We start from the raw sequence: 22,408 nt of genomic DNA on the forward strand, positions 1-22,408 counted from the left end.
AGGTACAAGTCAAAAAAAAAAAAAAAAGATAATCAACATGGACCTACTGTACAGCACAGGGACCCATACTCAATATTTTTTAATAATGTATAATGGAAAAAAATATGAAAAAGAATATATATTTATATATAACTGAATCATTTTGCTGTACACCTGAAACTAACACATTGTAAATCAATTATACTTCAATAACAAATTAATTAATTAAAAAATAAATTTTTGAAAAACGTTGTCTTTCTTTCACTTATTGTGCTTTTCTCCAACTCCTTATGTAAACATCCAGCCATTCAACTATGACCAAGTACCATGATGAAGTAACCTGGGGGACATTGCTTGGACATTTCTGTTTATAATTTATTCTCAGAACACTACTCTTCTGCCTTTTAGGTTACCATTTTTTCTTCGTTCTTCCTTTTTCTTTCCTCACACTTCCTTCTTAGTTGTGTCTCAATTGTATCTCTTCTTGAGCTCCTTAAAGTATTTTACTTGGCAGTGTCCACCCTTGGCCCACCATATCTGATTGATTTCAACTATTCAAAAGGCTTCAGCAATTATACACCCAGTGATTATGATCTTCCCCCCGGGACCTGACTCTGGGATGTCCAGGTACTTCGGCATAGGTAACATCTCTCCAGGCAAACATCATGCCCAAAACTGAACTGAAGATTTCATCTGCTAAGTCTTCACCTCGGTCTGCATGTCTTCCACCTGTTCAAATGGTAGCTGACATGGATCAGGGGCTTTGCATTTGCCAGGCACAAGGCTAAATACTTTATGGGAGTTCTTTTATTTAATCCTCATGATATTTCCATGACGTAGCTGCTATTACTAGCCACATATCACAAACGAGGGCATTAAAGCACACAGCACTCACATAACTCACCTTAGGTTATACATCTTGTAAGTTGTAGAGCCTGGATTTGACGTGAGACTGTCAGGCCCAGAGCGACCTGGGGACTTAGTCACTACATCCTTCATTCACGAAGTCTTCCAAGCTACAAAGCTACAAGCCATCCTTCTCTCTGCTGTATTCGATTTGTCTCCAAGTCTGTTTGATCCAATGTTAGATATGCCTTTCAAGTCAGGTCCCTTCTTTCTAGCTTGCTCTGACTCTCATTTGCTGCTCACAGAATTGCAAATAGCATCGTATCTCTCCCTTGCACCCAACACATACCCAACTTGGACCCTTGCACCCAACATGAAGTTGTCTTCCAACTTCAGTGCATGTTCTACGATACTATGACAGTTAGAGTTCCAAAAAGAACTTACTAAATAAAAAAACAAACAACGAAATATATATTAGCAAGTCAATTCTCAGCATTAAAACAAAACCAAGAAACTGTGGCTGGCTCCTAGGTGCTCGACAGAGAAACAAGCTCCTTCTCAATGGATCACCCATCTTCTCTTCTGTCTGCAAATCCTGACTCTCCTTGCCTCCATTTCACCTTAGATTCCAGCTGTGCTAAGCAGCTCATAGTACCCCCTGCTGCACGACACTTCATGTGTCTCTGTCTTTTGTGTCCCTTGTGTCCCTTGTTCTTTCTCATCCTTCAAGCCTCTGCTCAAATGTCAATTCTTGTGAAAACTTTCTCACCTCCCCCAGAAAGGGACAGTGCCCTTACCCCAGTAACTCCACATTACTGTGTGCTCCTATCTGATTTATCCATCCGTGTATACAGCCAACAGCAGATACCTACGATGTGTCAGGGATTAGACAAAGGGTTGGGGACACAGAGAAGATTCAGACACCATCCTGTCCTTACAGAGTCCCCATTTAATGGCACAATGAGTTATCTATTTCTGCGTAACTGTCTGTCTCACCAATTACATGATATGCCGTGGATGTCACCAGTTCTTTAGATATGGTTAGTACAAATGTAAGCAAGACACAGTTCCTCCCCTAAAGGAGTCTAGAGTCTCAGTGGGGGAGTTAACATGAATAAAAGTAATGATGACACCAAAGGCTAGTGTCATAAAATGAAGCAGGGTGTGGATTCAACAATTCATTCCTACTGTAGAGCACAGGGAACTCTGCTCAATATTCGGTAACAACCTAATTGGGAAAAGAATTTGAAAAAGAACAGATACATGTATATGTATAACTGAATTGCTTTGTTGTACACCCGAAACTAACAAAGCATTGTTAATCAACTATACTCCAATATAAAATAAAAAGATTAAAAAATGCATTCCTGTTTTTGTTTTTCTTCTTCTACTTTAGGTAGCTAGTTGCAGCTTAGAACAGCTGCTGATGGCATTCAGGGTTAACCCTGGAGATGAATTTTCTTTAGATCTTGATAGGAAACCCACAGAATAATAGTAGGATATGAGTTGACCTGAGCAAAGAGATATGAGTCCTGCTTTTAAATAAACCTCTTATTACCAGAATCCCCCACCCTCTCTAACCTTTCATTTCAACCATGAAATATCATGCAGTGAGAGGACCATTTACCTACTGCTAAAATAGCTAAAGTGTTATCCCTCTATGATGGCTGCCTTAGAGGCTGATCGCCAGACAACTTGATATGCTCCCAATCAATACCTGGCTATTCATTGCCCAGTGGGGGAGGCACTATATCAAGCTTGGGAGAGGAGGAAAGCAGACATCTTCTTGCCAAGCTGAAAAGTGAGCTGAAAGGCATTGTTAGGATGTCGGAGAGGCTACATGGTAAAAAGGGATTTGCAAAGGCTGAGAAATGGTGAAGAGACCCTGGAAAAGGGTCCATGTGAATGTGATCAGATATAGAGACTGAGGAGATCAAGGATAGTCCCACTCATGAGGAGACATGTGGAAGATGAGGAGTAGGTACTTGGGTCCTTACCGAGTCCGCGCAAGGTGAGAGTCACTGTCAGTTGCTTGGTTACTGACATCAGATGTGCTTTCAAAAGTTACACACTTGTTGAATGATTACAGTTCTGTAGAGATAATCTTATTCCTACTGCATAATTCACCTATAAAACCTTATTCTTCATCTGGAATTCATCATGAGGGTCCATAATAATTTCCATATCAATATGCAAATGTTTTATGGGACTTCCCTGGTGGCACGGTGGTTAAGAATCCGCCTGCCAATGCAGGGGACATGGGTTCGAGCCCTGGTCTGTGAAGATCCCACATGCCACGGAGCAACTAAGCCCGTGTGCCACAACTACTGAAGCCCGCACGCCTAGAGCCCATGTTCCACAACAAGAGAAGCCACCGCAATGAGAAGCCCGCACACCGCAAGGAAGAGTAGCTCCCCTCTCACAGCAACTAGAGAAAGCCCGTGTGCAGCAACGAAGAAGACCCAACGCAGCCAAAAATAAATTAATTAATTTTAAAAGTATGCAAATGTTTTAGTAAAAACATGTAAACTAGTTTTATAACATATAGTAAACAATTCTGGCTTAGAAGGTGAAACAAGATATCTCAAAAAATAGTGATCAGAGTATAAACTGTAGCAAGACTTTAGGAAAGCTAGTTGAAATATGAATCAAGATCCTTAAAATGATTCCTAAACTTTGACTCAAATATGCCATTCCTATGCCCAGTTCAAGAAAACAATGGAACATGTGGGGTTAAAATTTATTTAAGCACAAAGATGCCCACTGTGGTACTGGTTAGAATAATAAATATTTGGAAACAACACAGGGCTCCTCATCCCCCACCCCAAAAAAGATTAAAATGGTTGAATAAAAACAAGAAGTCATTAAATAGACTATTTATTCTGCAGTCATTAAAGTCATATTTATAGATACTGCAATAACATGTGAAAAGCTTTGGTAATAAAGGGAAGTGAGCTCAGATTTCCCCTAGGGGAAAGTGCTTTATTGGAATACCACTTGGGCTTCAGGAATGAATGAAAAGAGCTATTTTCCCTTTCCTGAGCCAGGCAAACATCTGCATTGTCCCAAATCACAGCATATATATTCTACCATCACACCTTGGCTCTTGGCAACCTCTGTTTTCAATAGGCTTCCCTTGTCTTTTTATCCATTTTAATTTGAGCTGTCGTTCAAGTGCTGACTCAACCTACTTCCTTCCAGGATGACTTCATGATTATTCTAGAACACAAAAACGTTCTCACCTCTCAGTCTTCTAGAACTGCATTTTCTATCTGGTATCACAATATCCTACTGGGTCTGAAGCAGTATGTATGAAAGACGTCATGAATGTCCCATCACTAAGTTCGTATACAGAGGTTTGCAAAATGTCTTCGTTATTTGAGAAAGGAAATAAGATATAGGGCTTATCTTGCATCACAGCCAGATTCCCTCTATTTAAATCCCAGCTCCTTCATTTGCTAAATATGTTACCTTGAGGAAGATACGTAACCTTCTGGGCTTCAGTGTGCTCATCTATAAAATGGGGAGAATAATAATACCCACCTCACTTTATCATTATGTTGTAAACTAATCTATGATTAAGCTCCCATAACAAAACCTCTTCCTTTTAATCTTAACTTGGATTCATAATATACCATGGCCAAGATATACCTTGAGTATTCAGTAGTTTGGCTTCAATTACAGAACCTTCTAAACTTGCGTATTTTAGAAAACCAATAACCAGCTCTGGTGATAGGAAGGCTCTGGTAACTACCTCTGGTGATCGGAAGGCTCTGATCACTGGGTGGGTTGCCAGGACTTAATCTGGACTGAAAACATTATTTTACCTTCAGTTTTCCCTCTGGAAAATAGGATACAACTTAGGGGAGAAAATTGCTGACCAAAGCAACTTACAGACACAATGTTTAACGTCAGTTCATGGAATAAGTGATGGTCTCATATTTCCTTCTTCTGTGGGGAAGCTGCCACAGATTGGAGGGGAATTGCCCACATAATCATCATATCTTGTTAAGCAGGAGGCTTTGAACCAAGTGTGTTTGAAAAGTAACATAACTTGTGTACCCAAGTTCTTTATATGTCATCAGGTAAGGAGGAAAGAAAATTGAAATGCAGTGATGACATCTCTACTTTTAACAGCAACCTACCATGTTTAAGGACTTTGGGAATTCCATTGTACCATTCCTTAGAGTTCATCATACCCTCCTCCTCAGCCAGACCCCTCTCTTATCCACAAAGCTAGATAGAAAGAAGCGAATTATCTCTGTCCTTAGTCAGCCCTATTGGTTCACATTTACTAGGATGCACCGAGAATGAAAAAAACCAAACTAATCCTAAAGAGCACGAGAAGACAAAAGACCGGTAGTCAAGAAATTACAAGTTTTAAGTATCATTATAAATGTCTTACAAATCTAAAGGTCTTGCATCGACTCTTCTGATTGTGCATGACTGTTTCAAGGAATTAAAGCCCAACACACCAAGGGCATTGCCATTTCCACACTAGCAGGTTTGTGAACTTGCTTGCTTTGCTTTTACCTGAGGGGATCCTCTGTTCTGTTTTCTGTATTTTAGCAGCTCTCATTTCTGATGCCCTACATTCGAGACACAGACTTTCTGAAGGCAGGAAAGCATGACTTGATTTACTCAATTTACACACGTGACACAAAACAGTGCTCCTCACCCAACTGGGGGGAGGAAGAGGGATTAGTTAAAGGGAGACAAATTTTTGAATTGCATAGGCATCCAAACCTCACAGCCACCCAAGCACCTCTGATCTGTCCTGGCTGGGTGCCCAGAAGGGAAGGAGGGGTTTAATAGTGTTGCAGCCCATGGTATAGACCCTGAGTAATGTCACAGAAAGGGGGATAAAAAGAGAATGAGATTTTTAAGGCTTGGTATGTTAAGTTTCCTGCTCATCAACTTTGACAGTGTTCCTTTAAAAATCAGCACCTCACATCCATCGACTTTTAAGTTCACGCTTTTTTTTACAGAGTTGGAAATCTTCTATTTTTAGCATGATGGATGGATAAATTTAAAGGAGGAGAGCATCCATAGAGATGAACTTCTCAAAATATTATTAAATTACTTTAGGAGAAAGTGAACAGAATAAGCTTTACAAATCATAGGAATGCTATCATATGATTTGGCCAGTATTTGGATAGTTTTGACTTAAATCTTCAAGTTTCTCTCATCTCACTATTAAACTGATGGCCACTCTGGTTGCCTCTGAGCTTCTTACAAGAGCATTGTCCATACAATCTGGACAGTCCTGTATGTGTCCTACAATGTACCTGTCCAAGTATATGTTGTTCTTGGCTGTTTAGGGATAATAGTTCTGGAACCGGACTCAACATTTATAGATTGGGGGGGCTTCCCTGGTGGTGCAGTGGTTAAGAGTCTGCCTGCCAATGCAGGGGACACGGGTTCGGACCCTGGTCCGGGAAGATCCCGCATGCCGCAGAGCAACTAAGCCTGTGTGCCACAACTACTGAGCCTGCATGCCACAACTACTGAAGCCCGCGTGCCTAGAGCCTGTGCTCCACAACAAGAGAAGCCACCGCAGTGAGAAGCCCGTGCACTGAAATGAAGAGTAGCCCCAGCTTGCTGCAACTAGAGAAAGTCCGCATGCAGCAACGAAGACCCAACACAGTCAAAAATTAATTAATTAATTAATTAATTTTAAAAAAATTTATAGATTGGTATTAATTGAGAATCTTAAATAAAAACTTGTAATTTTAGCCTTAAAATGCTCCACAAGATTTTGTTAGTTTTCCTTTACAGGATCTGTGAGAAAACCAAGCTCCGGAGTGTTAAAATTATGTCCTTGTTCAAGTATAAGAGTTTGCTAAAAATTAAATTTAATCTCTCTCATTCCGTTGTTCACTGTTCCAAATCTCTAAATAGAAACTTTTAAGTAAGTTATATCATTATAAAGCCAGAGAGTGTTTTTCACTTCTACAGGCAACTAACAGTAATAATGTCATCTCATGATGGCCAATGGGCTAATTCTTCTCTGATTTGCTTAGACTCCTCTGTGGTCACCATTGGTGAATGTTACATTACAAGGCATAGAAGAGGCCATAGGATGGCCGAGAGGTCTGCAGGGATGAGAGCATCAGCGCTGTTCATCCTGGATCAGAGTCTGATTCTAGCCCAGCTGGCATCTACCATTCCCTTTCTGCATTCTGAGTGCCATGCCAGGAACAGCAGGGACTTAAGGAAAACAGGTGAGATCTGGCCCTGAGTGACAGTCTCCCTGAAGTCCTCAGAATAGGTCCAGCCTTGGCTTGGCTCTTACATTATTCTAGAACGCCCTTCTCCCACTCCTCTACCTTCTAAGTCAATTTCGAAGTTCACATTTTCTGTGAAATCTCCCACAACTGTAGCCAGCACCTTCCAATTACATCTTTGTCAGTTAAACTTACAGTTCATTTCACACAGTTTGACATACAATTCTCCAAATGGCAAACCTTCTCTATTTTGTCATGTGTTTTTTTTGTTTGGTGACCCTGACAGGACTATCAAATTATGGAAATTGGGGCTCCTGTTCTTCCTTTACTTTTTCCTCCTCTCCCCTTATTCTCTGTGTGCTCCAGGTTCCTCACTTCCTGCTTCCTTTCTTACCACTTACTGTCAGAACTCTCCCGCCATGTGAAACTACTTGCAGTTTCAGTTTCCTTTTTTCTTTTCCTTGTCTGCCACATTCCTATCACGAGATCAGCTCAAACCTTCTATCTGAAGCCTCCCCAACATGGACACACAGACATTGTCAGTACTTATCACCAATATGCTGGTTCTATTGTCTCAGATACCATGGTAAGATGACACTTCCTACCCTCTTGAAGTTAGGTGCTCATGGGACTTTATTTGGCCAATGATTCCATGAGTGGAAGTAACATTTGCCACTTCCAGGTAGAAGCGTCCAAGTAGAAACTTCCAGGTAGAAGCTTTTAAAAACACATGTTTCCTTGTGCATCCTTCTCCCTGACAGGGCAACATTCCAGATGATGGAGTCTCTGTCAGTTTCCCAGAATAAGAACACCTTTGGAAGAGGGTCCCCTGTAGACCTGTGATATGCAGGTAACACAGGCATGACTCAACTGCTCATTACTTACGCCACCGAGATGCAGGTTGTTTATTGCACAGCCTAACTTAACCCATCTAGACAATGCAGTTGACTTTAGAGCTCTTCTTTGTGTGCCTACAGCACCTTGTCTTTCCTCTACCTCAACACTTATCCTATGTCCTATCTGTCTTCCTGGTAGACCTTGAGCTTCATGATGATATGGCTTTGTATCTGTGTATCCTCCATGCTCACCACAGTGTTTGGCGTAGAGTATGCTCTCAAGAAACACACGTTGGGGACTTCCCTGGTGGCGCGGTGGTTAAGAATCCGCCTGCCAATGCAGGGGACATGGGTTCAATCCCTGGTCCAGGAAGATCCCACATGCCGTGGAGCAACTAAGGCCATGTGCCACAACTACTGAGCCTGCACTCTAGAGCTGGTGAGCCGCAATTACTGAGCCTGAGAGCCACAACTATTGAGCCCGCATGTTGCAACTACTGAAGCTTGCACGCCTAGAGCCTGTGCTCTGCAACGAGAGAAGCCACCGCAATGAGAAGCCCGCACACTGCAATGAAGACTGAACGCAGCCAAAAAATTTTAAAAAAGGGAACACACACTGAAGGAATGAATAAAACGTGCCCACGCCATGTTGAATATATCCTGACATTATCCCTGATATTCGTGGATTTTTGCCCATTCTACTGTGGGTAGGCATGAGTCTACTCACAGTTATGGCAGGTGGCGCCCACGTAGCCTGTGTCACTGCAGTTACAGTAGAAGGTCATCCAGGACTGGGAGCAGCTTCCTCCGTGTTCACAGTAGTTTGGCAAACACCTTGAGAGATGGAGCAGAATCAAACAAAAGAAACCAAATCAGTTGAAACAAGGGGAAAACCAAAAACGTCTTATATCCAACTACGTGAATTAATGGTAGAAATCGGTCTGCTATACTCCCATTCCTGAGTGAGACTTGAATACGTGAACATAAGACAATGGTTTTACCACAAGAGGTGGGTCCATCTGGTACTACTGGGCAAAGAAAGGCTCAGGGCTGATTTAGGCAATTAAATAAAGCATTTTAACATCGGGGCACATGTTCAGTGACTTAAAGTTAATTCGAAGTGGTCAGAATTTGTAAGGTTTCTCGCTTACCGTAGAACAAAATAGACAAAGATTGTAATTTTGCATTTTGAAAAGGTTTTGCATTTTTAAAGGAAAGGGGAAAGGCGCAAATAATTGAGGGCATAATCCTCCTGCTTCTCTTTTGGGTGACAGCCAGGAATCTATTTTAAACTCCCCATGAATTTGAAAAAATAGTATCTGTTCAGTTAACATACTAGGAAATTCTATAATTATTAACAGAGCCAATAACACCTTTAAAATGAGGCCTTTACTATTTATAATGAAAACAGTATGACTATTCTGAAAAATATTTTCACCATACACTTTAAAAACTCTCTGAAACATTCATATAAGTTAACCCAGAAATCACCCTTAGATGGCTCTATCTTAAGGATGTATTTCAAAACATAAAACAATGTGTGCTAATTATCGTTATTCACAATGATGCCGTGATGAATCCATGTAGGTTTCCAACATGAGAAGATTTCTTAGGAAAGTTGTAGTACATAATATTAACGGGCTATCATAAAGCTACTACAAATGATGTTAGCAAAAAGGATTATAACAGACTGGGACTGGATTAAGTGAAAATTCAAGATATGAAGCACGGCCACAATGAAGTAAAACAAACATTTTATACTGCAAAAATAACAAGGACAAACGTTAAGTGTCACTTGGGCTAAGGGGAGTGAAGGCAACATTCATTTCTTCTGGACAAAGATCACAGACTTCAGGGTTACCTATATCTGAGCACAAATCCCAGCTCAGCAATTTACTAGATGGTGTCTTTGGATAAGTCTCTTCATCTCTTTCATACATGATTTAAAATCTCTACACTGAGGGTACTGTTCTCCTAAAAAATAACCAGGCAAGTGCTCAATATGTATAACAAATAAAATTAAGAGTAAAATCAATGCTAAACACTGAAATTTTTGAAAACAATCTTTACGGGAAGAGTAAAATCTCATGAATTTCAACAGGGACAGGGTATAAATAGCGAAATCACAGAAGTGGTATAATACGACAAAAAGGTTCATTGTGCAGCCTCTGAAAATGTGAGGCAAGGAAAAGTAAGATGATTTACCCTAAGTGTCCTACCTAGGTAGGAAACCCTCCAGCAATGATTGTTTCAAAGCCCAGAAACTAATATTCCTGCATATGTCCAGACATGTTATTAGAAATTTTCTGCTCAGCACAGCAAATGCACTATTGTGTTGACAGGGCTTCTGTTTGGGAAAAGCCTTTTGATAACTCCATGGTGTCCAGCTAAGGCTTAAAAACACAGAAAAAAGGGGGGGAAAAGGGACTCAGTAATTTTGCTCTGGAACATGATCACAAAATCCAACCAATCAATAAATAAACCAAAAAATGAGCCCTTCCCTACTCCAAATTCTACCCTTCCTCTGGATTCCCCCACCCAGCTCGGTGGAAAAGAAACAGTCTTGTTACTCAGATAAACCAGAGGTTTCTGCACCCTCCCCACCCCCCGACACCAGTAACCTTGTGCTGTGGGGAAGTTAGATAAACTTGAAGCATCAGTGGCCTCACGAACAAAATCCGAGCAAGAACCTCTGCCTCTGGCTGTGCCCTGATAGACAGCCTGTGAAGGAGCCACTCTCCTCCACACCTTTTCTTCTTCTGCATCCAGAACTCCTTGTTTCTGAATACTGCTTCTCCTGTAGTGTACTTTTCTCAAGATCTTTCCCCTCTGAACCTCTCAAATTCTTACATGACATGTCTATGGCTGCTCTATCCCACCCCATCCCACTCCCCTCCCGCAATCACACACACACACTCACACACACACACACACACACACACGAGTCAGATTCCACGATTGACAAACAATGGTATTACTGTTCCCCTCCTTCCACCAACAAAAAGTTAATTGCTTTAAAGATGGAAAGCTGAGCAAAGCCAGGTCAGTAGGTAGTTATCCTATAGTTCTTTTGGTTTTGGCACCAAGAAAGTTCAGATCAGCCCCTTTTTTGATGACTGAAGCTATAAAATAAAACCTCAGAAGTTCTCATTGGCCATGTTTTCAGCCATGAGAAGAAAGCTTATCTGCAGTGAAAAAGAGAGAGGAAAAAAAATGCTGAGGTCCAGAATGCAGCAGAAAAGACAGATGGAGAGAATCCTGACAATATTTGTACGGCAGATCTCTGCTGTTTCCAAGATTAGGTTGCATCCCTGAACTTTCTGAGGGCTGGTTGTTTCAATCTAGCTTAGATTCTGTGAGACAACCCAAGATCTTTCTGGGAAAACCCCCTATTTATTCAGGCTAGCTTGAGTTGGGATTCTCTTATTTCCAACTAACAATCTTAACTTTTTGTAAATCAGCATCCTATAAATACAAACAGCAATAGAAACACATTTTTCCTTACAATTTTACACTTTAAAATATTTTTAAAACTCAATATTGCCAAGCCAAGTGGGGCGTGTAGGGGGAGGGATCTTGTGGAAAAGTATAAGAACTAGCTGGGTACTTTGAACATATTTAAAAAGCCTCACACAGACCTTGTATTACAGTGTTACTAAACTCAATTTACCAACGAATATGTAGGCTAGAAATTCATTTGTTTATGGTCACTCAAAAAAAGTGATGTATTTCTGAGAGGGAAAAAGAGAACTTGGGGAACGAAAAACATCTAATATTCCTAGAACGAGAAAAAATTGAATGAATACTTACAGGGCTGCCTTTGAGCTTGGTTCATTTTGGTTCAATGCACACTGTGATTAGAAAAACTCATTTGTAAAGTAGACACTCAAAATGAAAGATGTATAACCCCAATTGGCTTATTTAAAAAGAGCAGTTTTAGGAGTATAATTTCCGTGTTCTTTAATCAGTTCATTCTAACTGGTGTTTTGTTTCTTTTTCTCTCTACTTGGTATACACTGAGCACTTGAGACATGAACGCAGAAGGAGGTCAGTGTGGAACTACGGAAGTGAATAGAACTCATTAAGTGTGAGGACAGTCACAATCTTCAGTGTAAGGCACTGAATTCAATTTGCTACGAGATAATCATGCTGAACAACTATCTTCTAAAATCCTAATGATATTTCATAGGTAGCTGAATCAGATGTGCCTTCTTGTGGTGTACGATGTTTAACAAACAGAGCTTTCAGCATAAACACAACTGTTGATGTCATACTCTTCAGAAGCCCAAAGAAGCATCATGATGTGTGTCAGCAAGGACTCGGAGAGCAGGGCACACGCATCAGAAGCTGTTTGCGTCTTTCTAAAAGTAGGATGTGCATAATTTGAAGGGCGATGAACGAAAGAGTTGAAGAAAAGGCAGAAAAGAATTAGGAATGGAAGGAGAAAAGAAAAAAGTGTAACAGGGACAAAAGTGTTATATGAGTTTTATATGAGAATGCATAATTTTCCCCGAAATCAAAACTTCTTCCAAAAGAGAAGGCTCATTCCTAGTTGGAGCTGTGGACCATCCAGGTAAGAGATGAAGGAAGAGTTGTCCTGAGAGGCCCATGGACCTCATTAATGGCCCCGTCCAGCTTTCCGTGGCATATGGTTCTGGCTCACAGTTGTTTGGTGGTGTGCTTTCTTGTTCGCAGGCAGATATGAAGGAAAAGAAAATGTTTCTCCTTAAAGGTGCACAGCAAGGGAGACAGATAAGCTGCTTCAAAGAAGAGAGTATTTTACAGGATACTGAGAGATTGACCTACTCCAAAGACTAGAGTCCAGTTTCAAGCAACCTGGCAAGCATATTTTCTGCAAAATACACTTCGCCCCCCTGGGCATTAGAAAGAACAAAGGGACGCCTGCCGTTTTCCTTGAGAAAGATCAGAGTGGTTCTTTCCCTAACTTAGCTTTCACTGAGGCCAAGCACAAGTTTCCAGCTGGAGCAGATCAACCCTGGGAAAAGCATTAAGAAAGCAGGGGGAAACAACATAGTTTTGGAAAATATAGTCAGTATGTTTATAATTTAGAAAGTTTCAAAGAATCAATATGAATTTTTGGCTTCTCTTAAACGAAGATCAGATTACTGAGAACAGTCATTGCAAATCTCATGATTTTCCATGTCAGTGACTTCCAAATTTATACTTCAAGTTCAGTCTTCTCTCCTGAATTCCAGACCCATAAATCCAGCTGCCTGCTTCAAAGTTCCACTTGGGTGTCAGATGTTTCAAACTGCATGTCCAAACCTGAATTTCTGATCTCGTACTTCGCCTCCTGCCCCCAAGTTCTCTACTCGCATCCTTCACTATCAGAGGAGGGCAACTCCATACTTACCACTCTCCAGACCCCAATACTTGCAAGTCCCCCCCTTCCCTCACAGCCCTCATCTGAGGGATGAGTACATGTCTTTGGCTCTGCTTTTAGAATCTATTCTGCATCTGACCACTTCTCATCACCTCCTGCTACCACTCTGGTCTGAGTCACCAGCATCTCTTGCCTGAACAACTGTGATCATCAGCCAACTGGTCTACCAGCTTCCATCTCTGATCCCTTCAGTATGTCCCCAACACAAGAGCAAGAGAGATTCTATTAACATCTAAGGCAGATTGAAACCCTTCAAGGGCTTTCTGTTTTAATCAAGGTAAAAGCAACATCTTTAAACAACCTACCAGTTCCTGCTGATCTGTACCCCCATCACTTCTCCAAATTCATCCCTACTCGTCTCCCTTTTCTACATCTCCCCCAGCCATGCTGAACTCCCTGTCCTTATAGCACACCAGGGCTGCTGCTTTGTCAGGGTCTTTGCACTGAAGTTCTCTTTGCCCAGGATGCTCTCCCCCACATGTGTACACGGCCCACTCCTCACCTCCTTCTTGTCTCTGATAAAATGGTGTTCTCAAGGAAGCCTGCCACAATCATGCTACTTAAAGTTGCATGATCCTGCAATCCTAATCCTGGACATTTATCTGGAGAAAACTATAATTCGAAAAGGTACATGCACTACTATTCACTGCAAAAAAAAAAAAGAAGATTCATTGCAGCACTATTAACAATAGCCAAGACATGGAAGCAACCTAAATGTTCATCGACAGATGAATGGATAAAGAAGATGTGGTATATAGACACAATGGAATATTACTCAGCCATAAAAAAGAATAAAATAATGCCATTTGCAGCAACAAAGATGGACCTGGAGATTATCATACTAAGTGAAGTAAGCCAGACAGAGAAAGGCAAATATCATATGATATCACTTATATGTGGGAATATATCAAAAAATAATACAAATGAACCTACATTCAAAACAGAAATATACCCAGAGACATAGAACACAAGCTTATGGTTACCAAAGGAGAAAGTGGGGAGGAGCGATAAATTGGGAGTTTGGGATTAACAGACACACACTATTATATATAAAATAGATAACCAACAAGGACCCACTGTATAGCACAGGGAACTATACTCAGTATTTTGTAATACCTTATAAGGGAAAAGAATCTGAAAAAGAATACATACATATATATATATATATATATATATATATACACACACATATGAGTGTGTGTGTGTATAGATAGATAGACAGATAGGTAGATAGATAGATAGATATCTGAGTCACTTTGCTGTACACCTGAAACTAACACAGCATTGTAAATCAACTATACTTCAATTTAAAAAAAAAATTATAAAATAAAATTGCAACTCTCCTTCACTCAGCACCTCCAATCCCCTTTCCCAGCCTCCCTTACTTTTTCATCCTTAGCACTTCCTGTCTTCTAACACAATATACACTCTGCTTATTCATTAAGCTTATGATTTGTTACCTGTCTTCCCACAAAGGAATGTAATCTCCGTAAGGGCATAAGTTGTTCTCTATTTTGTTCACTGAGTATGCAATGTAGTAAACAGAGTGGGCACTCAATAAGTGGCTGTTGATTGCATAAATAAATAAACTTCGTAGGTCTGGGGTGCAATAGCCAGCCGAAGCTGTCCTCATTTAGCTAAGCCTCTTCAGCTAACCACAGCCTATCATCTCACCTTTACTATTACCTGCCTGACACTGAGCAGCATAATAAGATCTGAGTGGGGTAGAGGGGAGACAAAGAGCTTCACCTTTTTTTAAGTGAAGAAAGCTTGAGACACGTAAAGGGAGCCTTCTGTGCAACCACAGGCAAGAAGCAATTTAGAGAGAGGAGACAGAAACCCAGGTGCAGGAGGGAAGAAGTAAGATGGACACCATGAATGCGATCCTCTTTAGTGGCCTTTAAGGCTACGAGTAAATGATGCAATTTCTTTTCATTACTTGTAAGTACAATCTCTGAAGTACTTACAGAGATAATTTTCTACAAATTGGAGATGCTTTTGAAATGATGTAACTTAGTGCTCCTTTGAAGACATGTCTAGCATTCCTGATAAGTCTGTGTACAATTTTTGATAAGTTTTAATGAGATAAAAAGTCTGTTTGGGAAATTCAATTTACCCATCTAGCTCCTGTTACCTTTAACCAGATGTTAAAGAGTGCAATGATCTTTAACCAGCCTTGTGACTAACCTAATCACATTCAACCAAACATTCATGGTTAGTCTCCTACAAAATATCTCCACTAAGATTGAGGCGTCGTGGATTTGGCTTTCTTGAAGTCCTTCCCCTTGAAAGGAAACTTCGACATGTGCTCATGATCACATCTGAGATGTAGCTTTAATGTGTTATTTTCTCTGTTTTATAGATGAAGATAGTAAGACAAGATGAGAGTAAATAACTTGTCCGTGTATGAAGTGATGGAGCCATGCCACCTGTCACTGAAGCCTGTACTCTCAAGCACTGTGCACTCTTTCCACCACCAAATGCCATGTGATTTATTTCCTTAAAGTGAACTCCAAGGATGCATCTTAGAGCATCACTTCTGCAAAGGGTGAGAGGGAGGGGGCGCTTCACACAGTTTCCCACTGATTTCAGAAACTAGTTAGCTGTCAGTTTAGAGTTCTTAAAATATATTTTTGGTGGGAGAAGAGGTCTTGATGTCCATGACAAATGGGTTAATTGGGAATAAATAAATCCACAGGAGAGAATCAAGTATATATTTATTATATAATTAGCATAATGATATATAATTTACTCTGTAAATCTCATACAGTGGTGAAGGGTGGGGAAAGAAGGTTTTGATTCTATTTCAACCACTTTTTATTACTAATTTGTGAAATCTTTGAAATAAGTAGCTAAGAAGATGACCCCTGTCCCTGCTCTGCTCTTGTTTTTATTTTATTTTTTTCAGATAACAGAGACTTTTTTCTGTATTCGCTAAGTCTATCTGAGTTAATGAGATTGTTTCTAGACTCTGCCTGCTTTTGGTCGAAGGGCCTTATAAGTTATTAACGTGAGCCAGACACAGCCTTTTAGCTTATTCAAAAATTCAAAATTTTAACCTATTATTTAACATAAACTTAAGAATTATCTAATCTTACAAATATAGAAAAATGCAGAGACTCATCACGGACTTAAGCAAAATGGAAAATGCATTCAGGATTCATCTTTTGTCTTTGAATACAAGGATACAGACTTCATGGCCAGCCCACTATCAATGGTGTGGAGCACCTGACTGAGCATAGGGGCCAGGGTGGTCCAGGAGCACCACCAACAAGGATAATGTCTGCATGTTCATCTCTTAGCATAATAAGTGCCTACTTTAGGCATAAAATTTCTAATCCCCAAAATTTGTAAATTCAGTATCAACAGCTTAAGATAATCAAAGCCTTAGTATTAATATTTTTGGGTGAAGAAGGAACACGGTACTGAAAGAAAAAAAAAAAAAATGGTCCCAAAGGTGATCTTGGCCAGAAACTTCTATATCATGCATCTTTCTGGGAAGAAACTAGCATTCTTGACTTTGAAAAAATTCTTTAAGCATATTTATAGTGAATTTTAATAAGATTAAGAGCAATGTCAGTAGACTGTAACCCTTAAGAGGAAGCTTACTTAGGACCTTAAATAGTCTTGCATCAAGTCAAGAAGTTTAATAATCATTAATTGACTATTTTTGTTATGTCTAACAAGGAATATCTAATTTTTCCTTTTTCATAAAATAGGACTTGCCAAGAGCTGGAGCTTTGAATTGGCCTGAGATTGGTTTTTTTTTTCCTCTTGTAGCAAGATTCTATTAAAACCTTGAAAATATTTTCTTAATAATTATTTGGTATTTGTAATTTTTAAGGGAATTTGGCCTATTTAAGTATGAACCTTGTAAACTCCAATTTAAAAAGTGTAAGATAACTGATTTAGACCTAAAAATCTTCCTTATTAGAACATCTCAAATAAATTAACTTCATCAAAGTTAAATGTTCATGTTTCTGAATATTTAACTTTGATAAATATTTGGTATTCTGTTTTTAATGTCATAAATTAAACTACTTGGAGAGTAAATAAAACATATTATAAATTGGGTCATTTGTAGAGACGTGGATGGATCTAGAGACTGTCATACAGAGTGAAGTAAGTCAGAAAGAGAAAAACAAATATCATATATTAACGCATATATGTGGAATCTAGAAAAATGGTACAGATGAACCAGTTTGCAAGGCAGGAATAGAGACACAGATGTAGAGAACAAACGTATGGACACCGAGGGGGGAAAGTGGCGGGGGGGGGGGTGGCGGTGGGATGAATTGGGAGATTGGGATTGACATGTATACACTGATGTGTATAAAATGGATGACTAATAAGAGCCTGCTATATAAAAAAATAAATTAAATAAAATTCAAAAAAACTGTAGCTTACAATATTTGACGGCATTTAAATAATCAAATCCATAAATGGCATTAAGCATTATTCAAAGTCTTTGCGATTTGATTGTTGATACTTGCTAGACTTATACGTAGAATACAATTTTATAAGCTGAATTTTGAAAAAGCTTAAACAACAGGGTTTTGAATTTGTAATTCTGAGGAATTTAATCTAACTCTCTGAAACAAAAAATAAACCTGTGAACCATCTAACCTGCCTACAAAATTCATGCTTTGTGAACAGCACCAGACCTTGGGCCCCTGCCTTTGCCCCTGCTCTCCCATCAGGCTCTGCACAATGCCCAGAGCATCCCTGGGAGTGGCTTCCATTTGCTGAGCCTGAAGCACTGAATTCTGTCTCTGATCCCCCTGCTTCTGTGTGTCCCTTTGTCACCTTAAAGGGTACTTTTTGGTGAAAATAACAAATTTTAGGTTTAATCTGCTAGCCAAAATTTCCTCCAAAATGCCCTAAACTCCCCTAAATAGTGTTTAGGTGAATCTGTTTCCTTAAAACTAGGAAATCTTGGATTTTATTTTATTTTTCTTAATATGCAAGTGTGAGGGGAAAAGAGTTACCTCCCTTTACTTGCATATATACATATTTTTTAATATTTGAGTTTTTCTTTTTATTTTCTTTATGTTTTCTGGGTATTTCTTCTTGTTGAACACATTGCCCCTCCATAACCTTGGCCAATGTTTCCCTGTTATGTTCCTCACTGTTCATGCAGAGTGCGAAGACCATTGCCATGGATATAGTGGCATTTCCAGACCTTAAATTATGAATCTGCTTTGATTTAGCAATTCCACTTCTTGGAATAATGCCCCAGAAATGCTTTCTTACATGCACAAAGATATATGTAAAATTATTATCATTATTAACAATTTAAAAATGGAAACATACTTCACCATTTTGGGAATGTTTAAATAAATAATGGTACGTCCACACTATGGAATGCTATGAGGCAATTAAAATGAATACATACATTGGAAAGTTCTTCCTGTATAATATACTATTGAGTACATAAAACACATTGCAGAGTAACTTGTGTACTTTCTGCTGTGATTGTCCTTGTTATTATAGAGAGAGAAAAAGTTCTGGAAGTAAATAGACCAAATTGATAATCTGTTAATAATAAACTGTGAGAATAAAAGTACTATCTTACTCTTTATATATCTCTGTGGGGGGGGTCATTTATTTTACAATGAAACTAGAAAGAAATATATCCATGAGCTGATATTCATATTTTATTTTGCTATTGGACAAGAGCAAAGAGAAACTCATTCCACTTAGAAAATGGTCACTAGGAATTGATAGTCAAGCTGTCCCAAGACACATTCTTAGCCCAGGGATGCTATCAGCTGGTCAAGAGAAGATGTCCAGGTGAATGCGTCTTCTACATAAAGCTACGGGAGGCTCAGTGAGGTCCCAGCTCACCAGCCCGAGCAAAGCAGGCATTCAAAGCCAGGTCTAATAGATCACCCTCATTAAACTTCCCTCATTAAACTCTGCAAATAAGATTCCATGGGTGAGGGCTCTGCTCCTTTGGAACAAAGCCCATCTGGTAATATAATCCTAATGATCACCATTCATTATGACCGTCTATCAATCCATGAATATTTTAAATCACTTGTAAAAATTTAAAGACAATGGTCTTTGTCTAAGAAAATAAGCCCAGTCGTCAACTGTGTGTGCCTGAATGCCTGTCTTTACTGCAGTTATTCAGACATGTGCAATCTTCAGAAACATGTGCCCCCCCAAACATTCCCAAGTCAAAAGCATCTAAAGAAAGTCATCTGTTAAAAGAGAAATCAGTCTAAAAAATGTTCAGTATATTTATATAAACACCTATAGAAATATTTTTCCTCACTATCAAATTGTCCTCTTCTCCTTTTCCCATAACAGATTGAAACGAATAGAACATCCATCCACAGGCCTCTGGAATTCCCAAATGTTCAGATAAGTGGTTATCTATAAATGAGTCTGAAGGTATTTACCCTCCATGGAGTTACCTCCCTTTTTAAGAATTCTCATCCCTCCTTTATACAGTTGAAGGTCAGTTTCAATTTCTATATGCTTTCCTTAGAGACAGAAGAACAAAACATTTCAACAGTCCTCAAAATGCAAGCTGACTAATGTAAGCCTTTTAATAAAGCTCATACATAAAAAAATCAGCCAGGTTGCCTTCGCTCCTTTGTCTGTTTGCTTTAATTAGCAGCCAACCACATTGATCTTATTTTGGTTAGATAGCTTTTCTGAAAGCTTTTGAAACCTATTTCTATGCCTCTCCATTCTAACAATTACCATAATCCCATTTTACCGCCCCCCCCAGTTGGATTTTCATTATAATTGAATTTTGCTGTAATTACAGCAGATGTAGACATTAAGGAATTAAGGGAATAAAAGGGAAAGTGTCAGAAGTCAGTTTTCTAAATTTTCCACGGCTAGTTCACAGCAGGGAGTTAATTGTCAATAGTCGCTGAGAAGATCCCCAGATAATGGACAAAGCAATGATGGTCACATAAGTTTGCAGTGCACATCGGTGATCCCAGGAGTCCTGCTGGGGTTCAAGACAGAGCTGGACATCCACAGTGTCCACTTCTCCTCCCTGCACTAGTCTTTGGTGAAGAATGAATAGCAAAATGGGAAGGTCCTCTCTTCAAGTTTTTGACCAAGAGAGGCTCAGTTCTCCTCAAAAGCCATTTCTTCAAAGCACAGGACATTCCAAATCAAGAAGAATTTGTCAGTGTTACCCATTCCAATACTTGTTACTATGAGAAGCAACTGGAGGCCAGGAATCTAATAGCAAATCATAGCTACCTGGTTACTCTAGAGGCAAAGATACATATCTCCTTTCTCCAAGTAATAAAGGAATATGTTTTTTTAAATCACAAGGGAAGAAAACTCCCTATTAACCTGATGTGGGTCATTTTGACTAAATCACATGGAATCAAATTTCTCTAATCAATCCATTTGTCTCCATAGCATAGACGTGCTTCATTAGAATGGAAAGAGCACACACGTGATTTATAGATGGGCTCTGCATTTCATGGGAGAGAAATCTGGTCTGGTTTTTCTACTACATTATCAGTTAGGTAAAAGGTTTTGTGTGCCTTGTAGTAGAATGATTTTGTTTAACATCATTTAGAAGGCATCTCAATTGTTATGTTGAGTCTGTGCAGGAAATGCGAACAGTAGATTATTAGAATGGTCTTATTCTTAAATTTTAGGACATCATTCAGACCCCACTATGAATGGGTACAATTTTATCATCCGGTTCAGGGGTTCTCAAATTTTGTTTAAAATGTGGAGTCCGATACAGTGGGTCTGGGATAGAGCCTAAGGTTCTGCATTTATTATAAGCTCCCTGGAGATGTCCAGGCTGCTGGTCCTCACGCTGCTGTGAATAGCAAGGGCCTAGACTCTGGTAGAGAACTATTTCAATCCAGGGGGTTGCAAACTGTGGTGGTTTTCCCCCTTTTTTTGCATATATTTCTGTTTTTTTAATTTTAAATTTAAAAAACAATGTGTTGGGGCTTCCCTGGCGGCGCAGTGGTTGAGAATCTGCCTGCCAATGCAGGGGACACGGGTTCAAGCCCTGGTCTGGGAAGATCCCACATGCCGCAGAGCAACTGGGCCCGTGAGCCACAACTACTGAGCCTGCGCGTCTGGAGCCTGTGCTCCGCAACAAGAGAGGCCGCGATAGTGAGAGGCCCACGCACCGTGATGAAGCGTGGCCCCCGCTTGCCGCAAGTAGAGAAAGCCCTTGCACAGAAACGAAGACCCAACACAGCCATAAAGAAATTAATTAATTAATTAAAATGTAAAAAAAAACAAAAATTAAATAAATAAATAAAGCTGCAGATGGTAGGTGCTATAAAATTTTTAAAAAATACAATGTGTTATGTATCAGATTTTAACACACTGCACTAACAATATGCTAGTTTTGTGCTCCAGGTTAGCCCTGGAGACCTTGCTGTGAATCGTCTCCTGCTTCCACTGTGTGATCCTGGGGATAAGACTATACTAGTGTTATCAATGGGGAAGGATGTCGCACTGCACTGGCCAGGTCTCTTCGGGTCAGCTCAGGCCCCTGCAGGTAGGGTGGCTAAGAAGGGGGCGCTGCTACACTTACTTTAACCCACTTAAATCCACTTTAACCCAGCCAAGCCCAGGAACATCTGCTGGCCACACGCTCTTTCCCTGCATCATAATGAAGCAAGAACAAGATGAATGCGACATCAAAATAATGCCATATTATAGGAAAGAACAAATCTGACTCCATATTAGATTGGCTCCTTTTCCTGTGCTTAGTCATGCTGGCTCTGCACCTTTTGTAAAAGAATATTGCCTATAGCCTGAAATATATAGGATAGCCCGTTCTCAGGGCTCTGACCTTTAAAGGTGTAACACTGTTCATTCATATAGAGATAAAAATTTGCAGAACAGGGAGTAACATTTTCTTGTTGGATGTTTATAGGAACATTGTAACCAGACCTACCTGGGCAGCTGCAAGAACAAAGGATTCCGACACCAAGAAGTTTGCGACAACTAACCACGCCCCTCCCTCATCTTGCCTTTAAAAATGCTTTGCTGAAACCCTTTGTGGAGATCGGAGTTTGGGGGCGGGGGAGGGCATGAGCCACCCATTCTCCATGCTTGGCCTTACAATAAACATTTCTCTGCTCCAAACTTCAATATTTCAG

The 22,408-nt window shown here is 39.8% G+C and overlaps 1 protein-coding gene across 1 annotated transcript in view; it reads right to left on the bottom strand.

The window, feature by feature from the left end:
- CNTNAP5 (contactin associated protein family member 5) overlaps nt 1-22,408 on the bottom strand; it is an 877,159-nt gene that overhangs the window by 310,785 nt on the left and 543,966 nt on the right. The window contains exon 11 of the mRNA XM_061199178.1: nt 8,616-8,722. Within this exon, the coding sequence (XP_061055161.1) occupies nt 8,616-8,722 (107 nt within the window). The remainder of the gene's footprint in view (nt 1-8,615; nt 8,723-22,408) is intronic.

This window comes from Eubalaena glacialis, chromosome 1 (genome assembly GCF_028564815.1).
Source record: "Eubalaena glacialis isolate mEubGla1 chromosome 1, mEubGla1.1.hap2.+ XY, whole genome shotgun sequence".
In the NCBI taxonomy this organism is placed as follows: Eukaryota; Metazoa; Chordata; class Mammalia; order Artiodactyla; family Balaenidae; genus Eubalaena; species Eubalaena glacialis.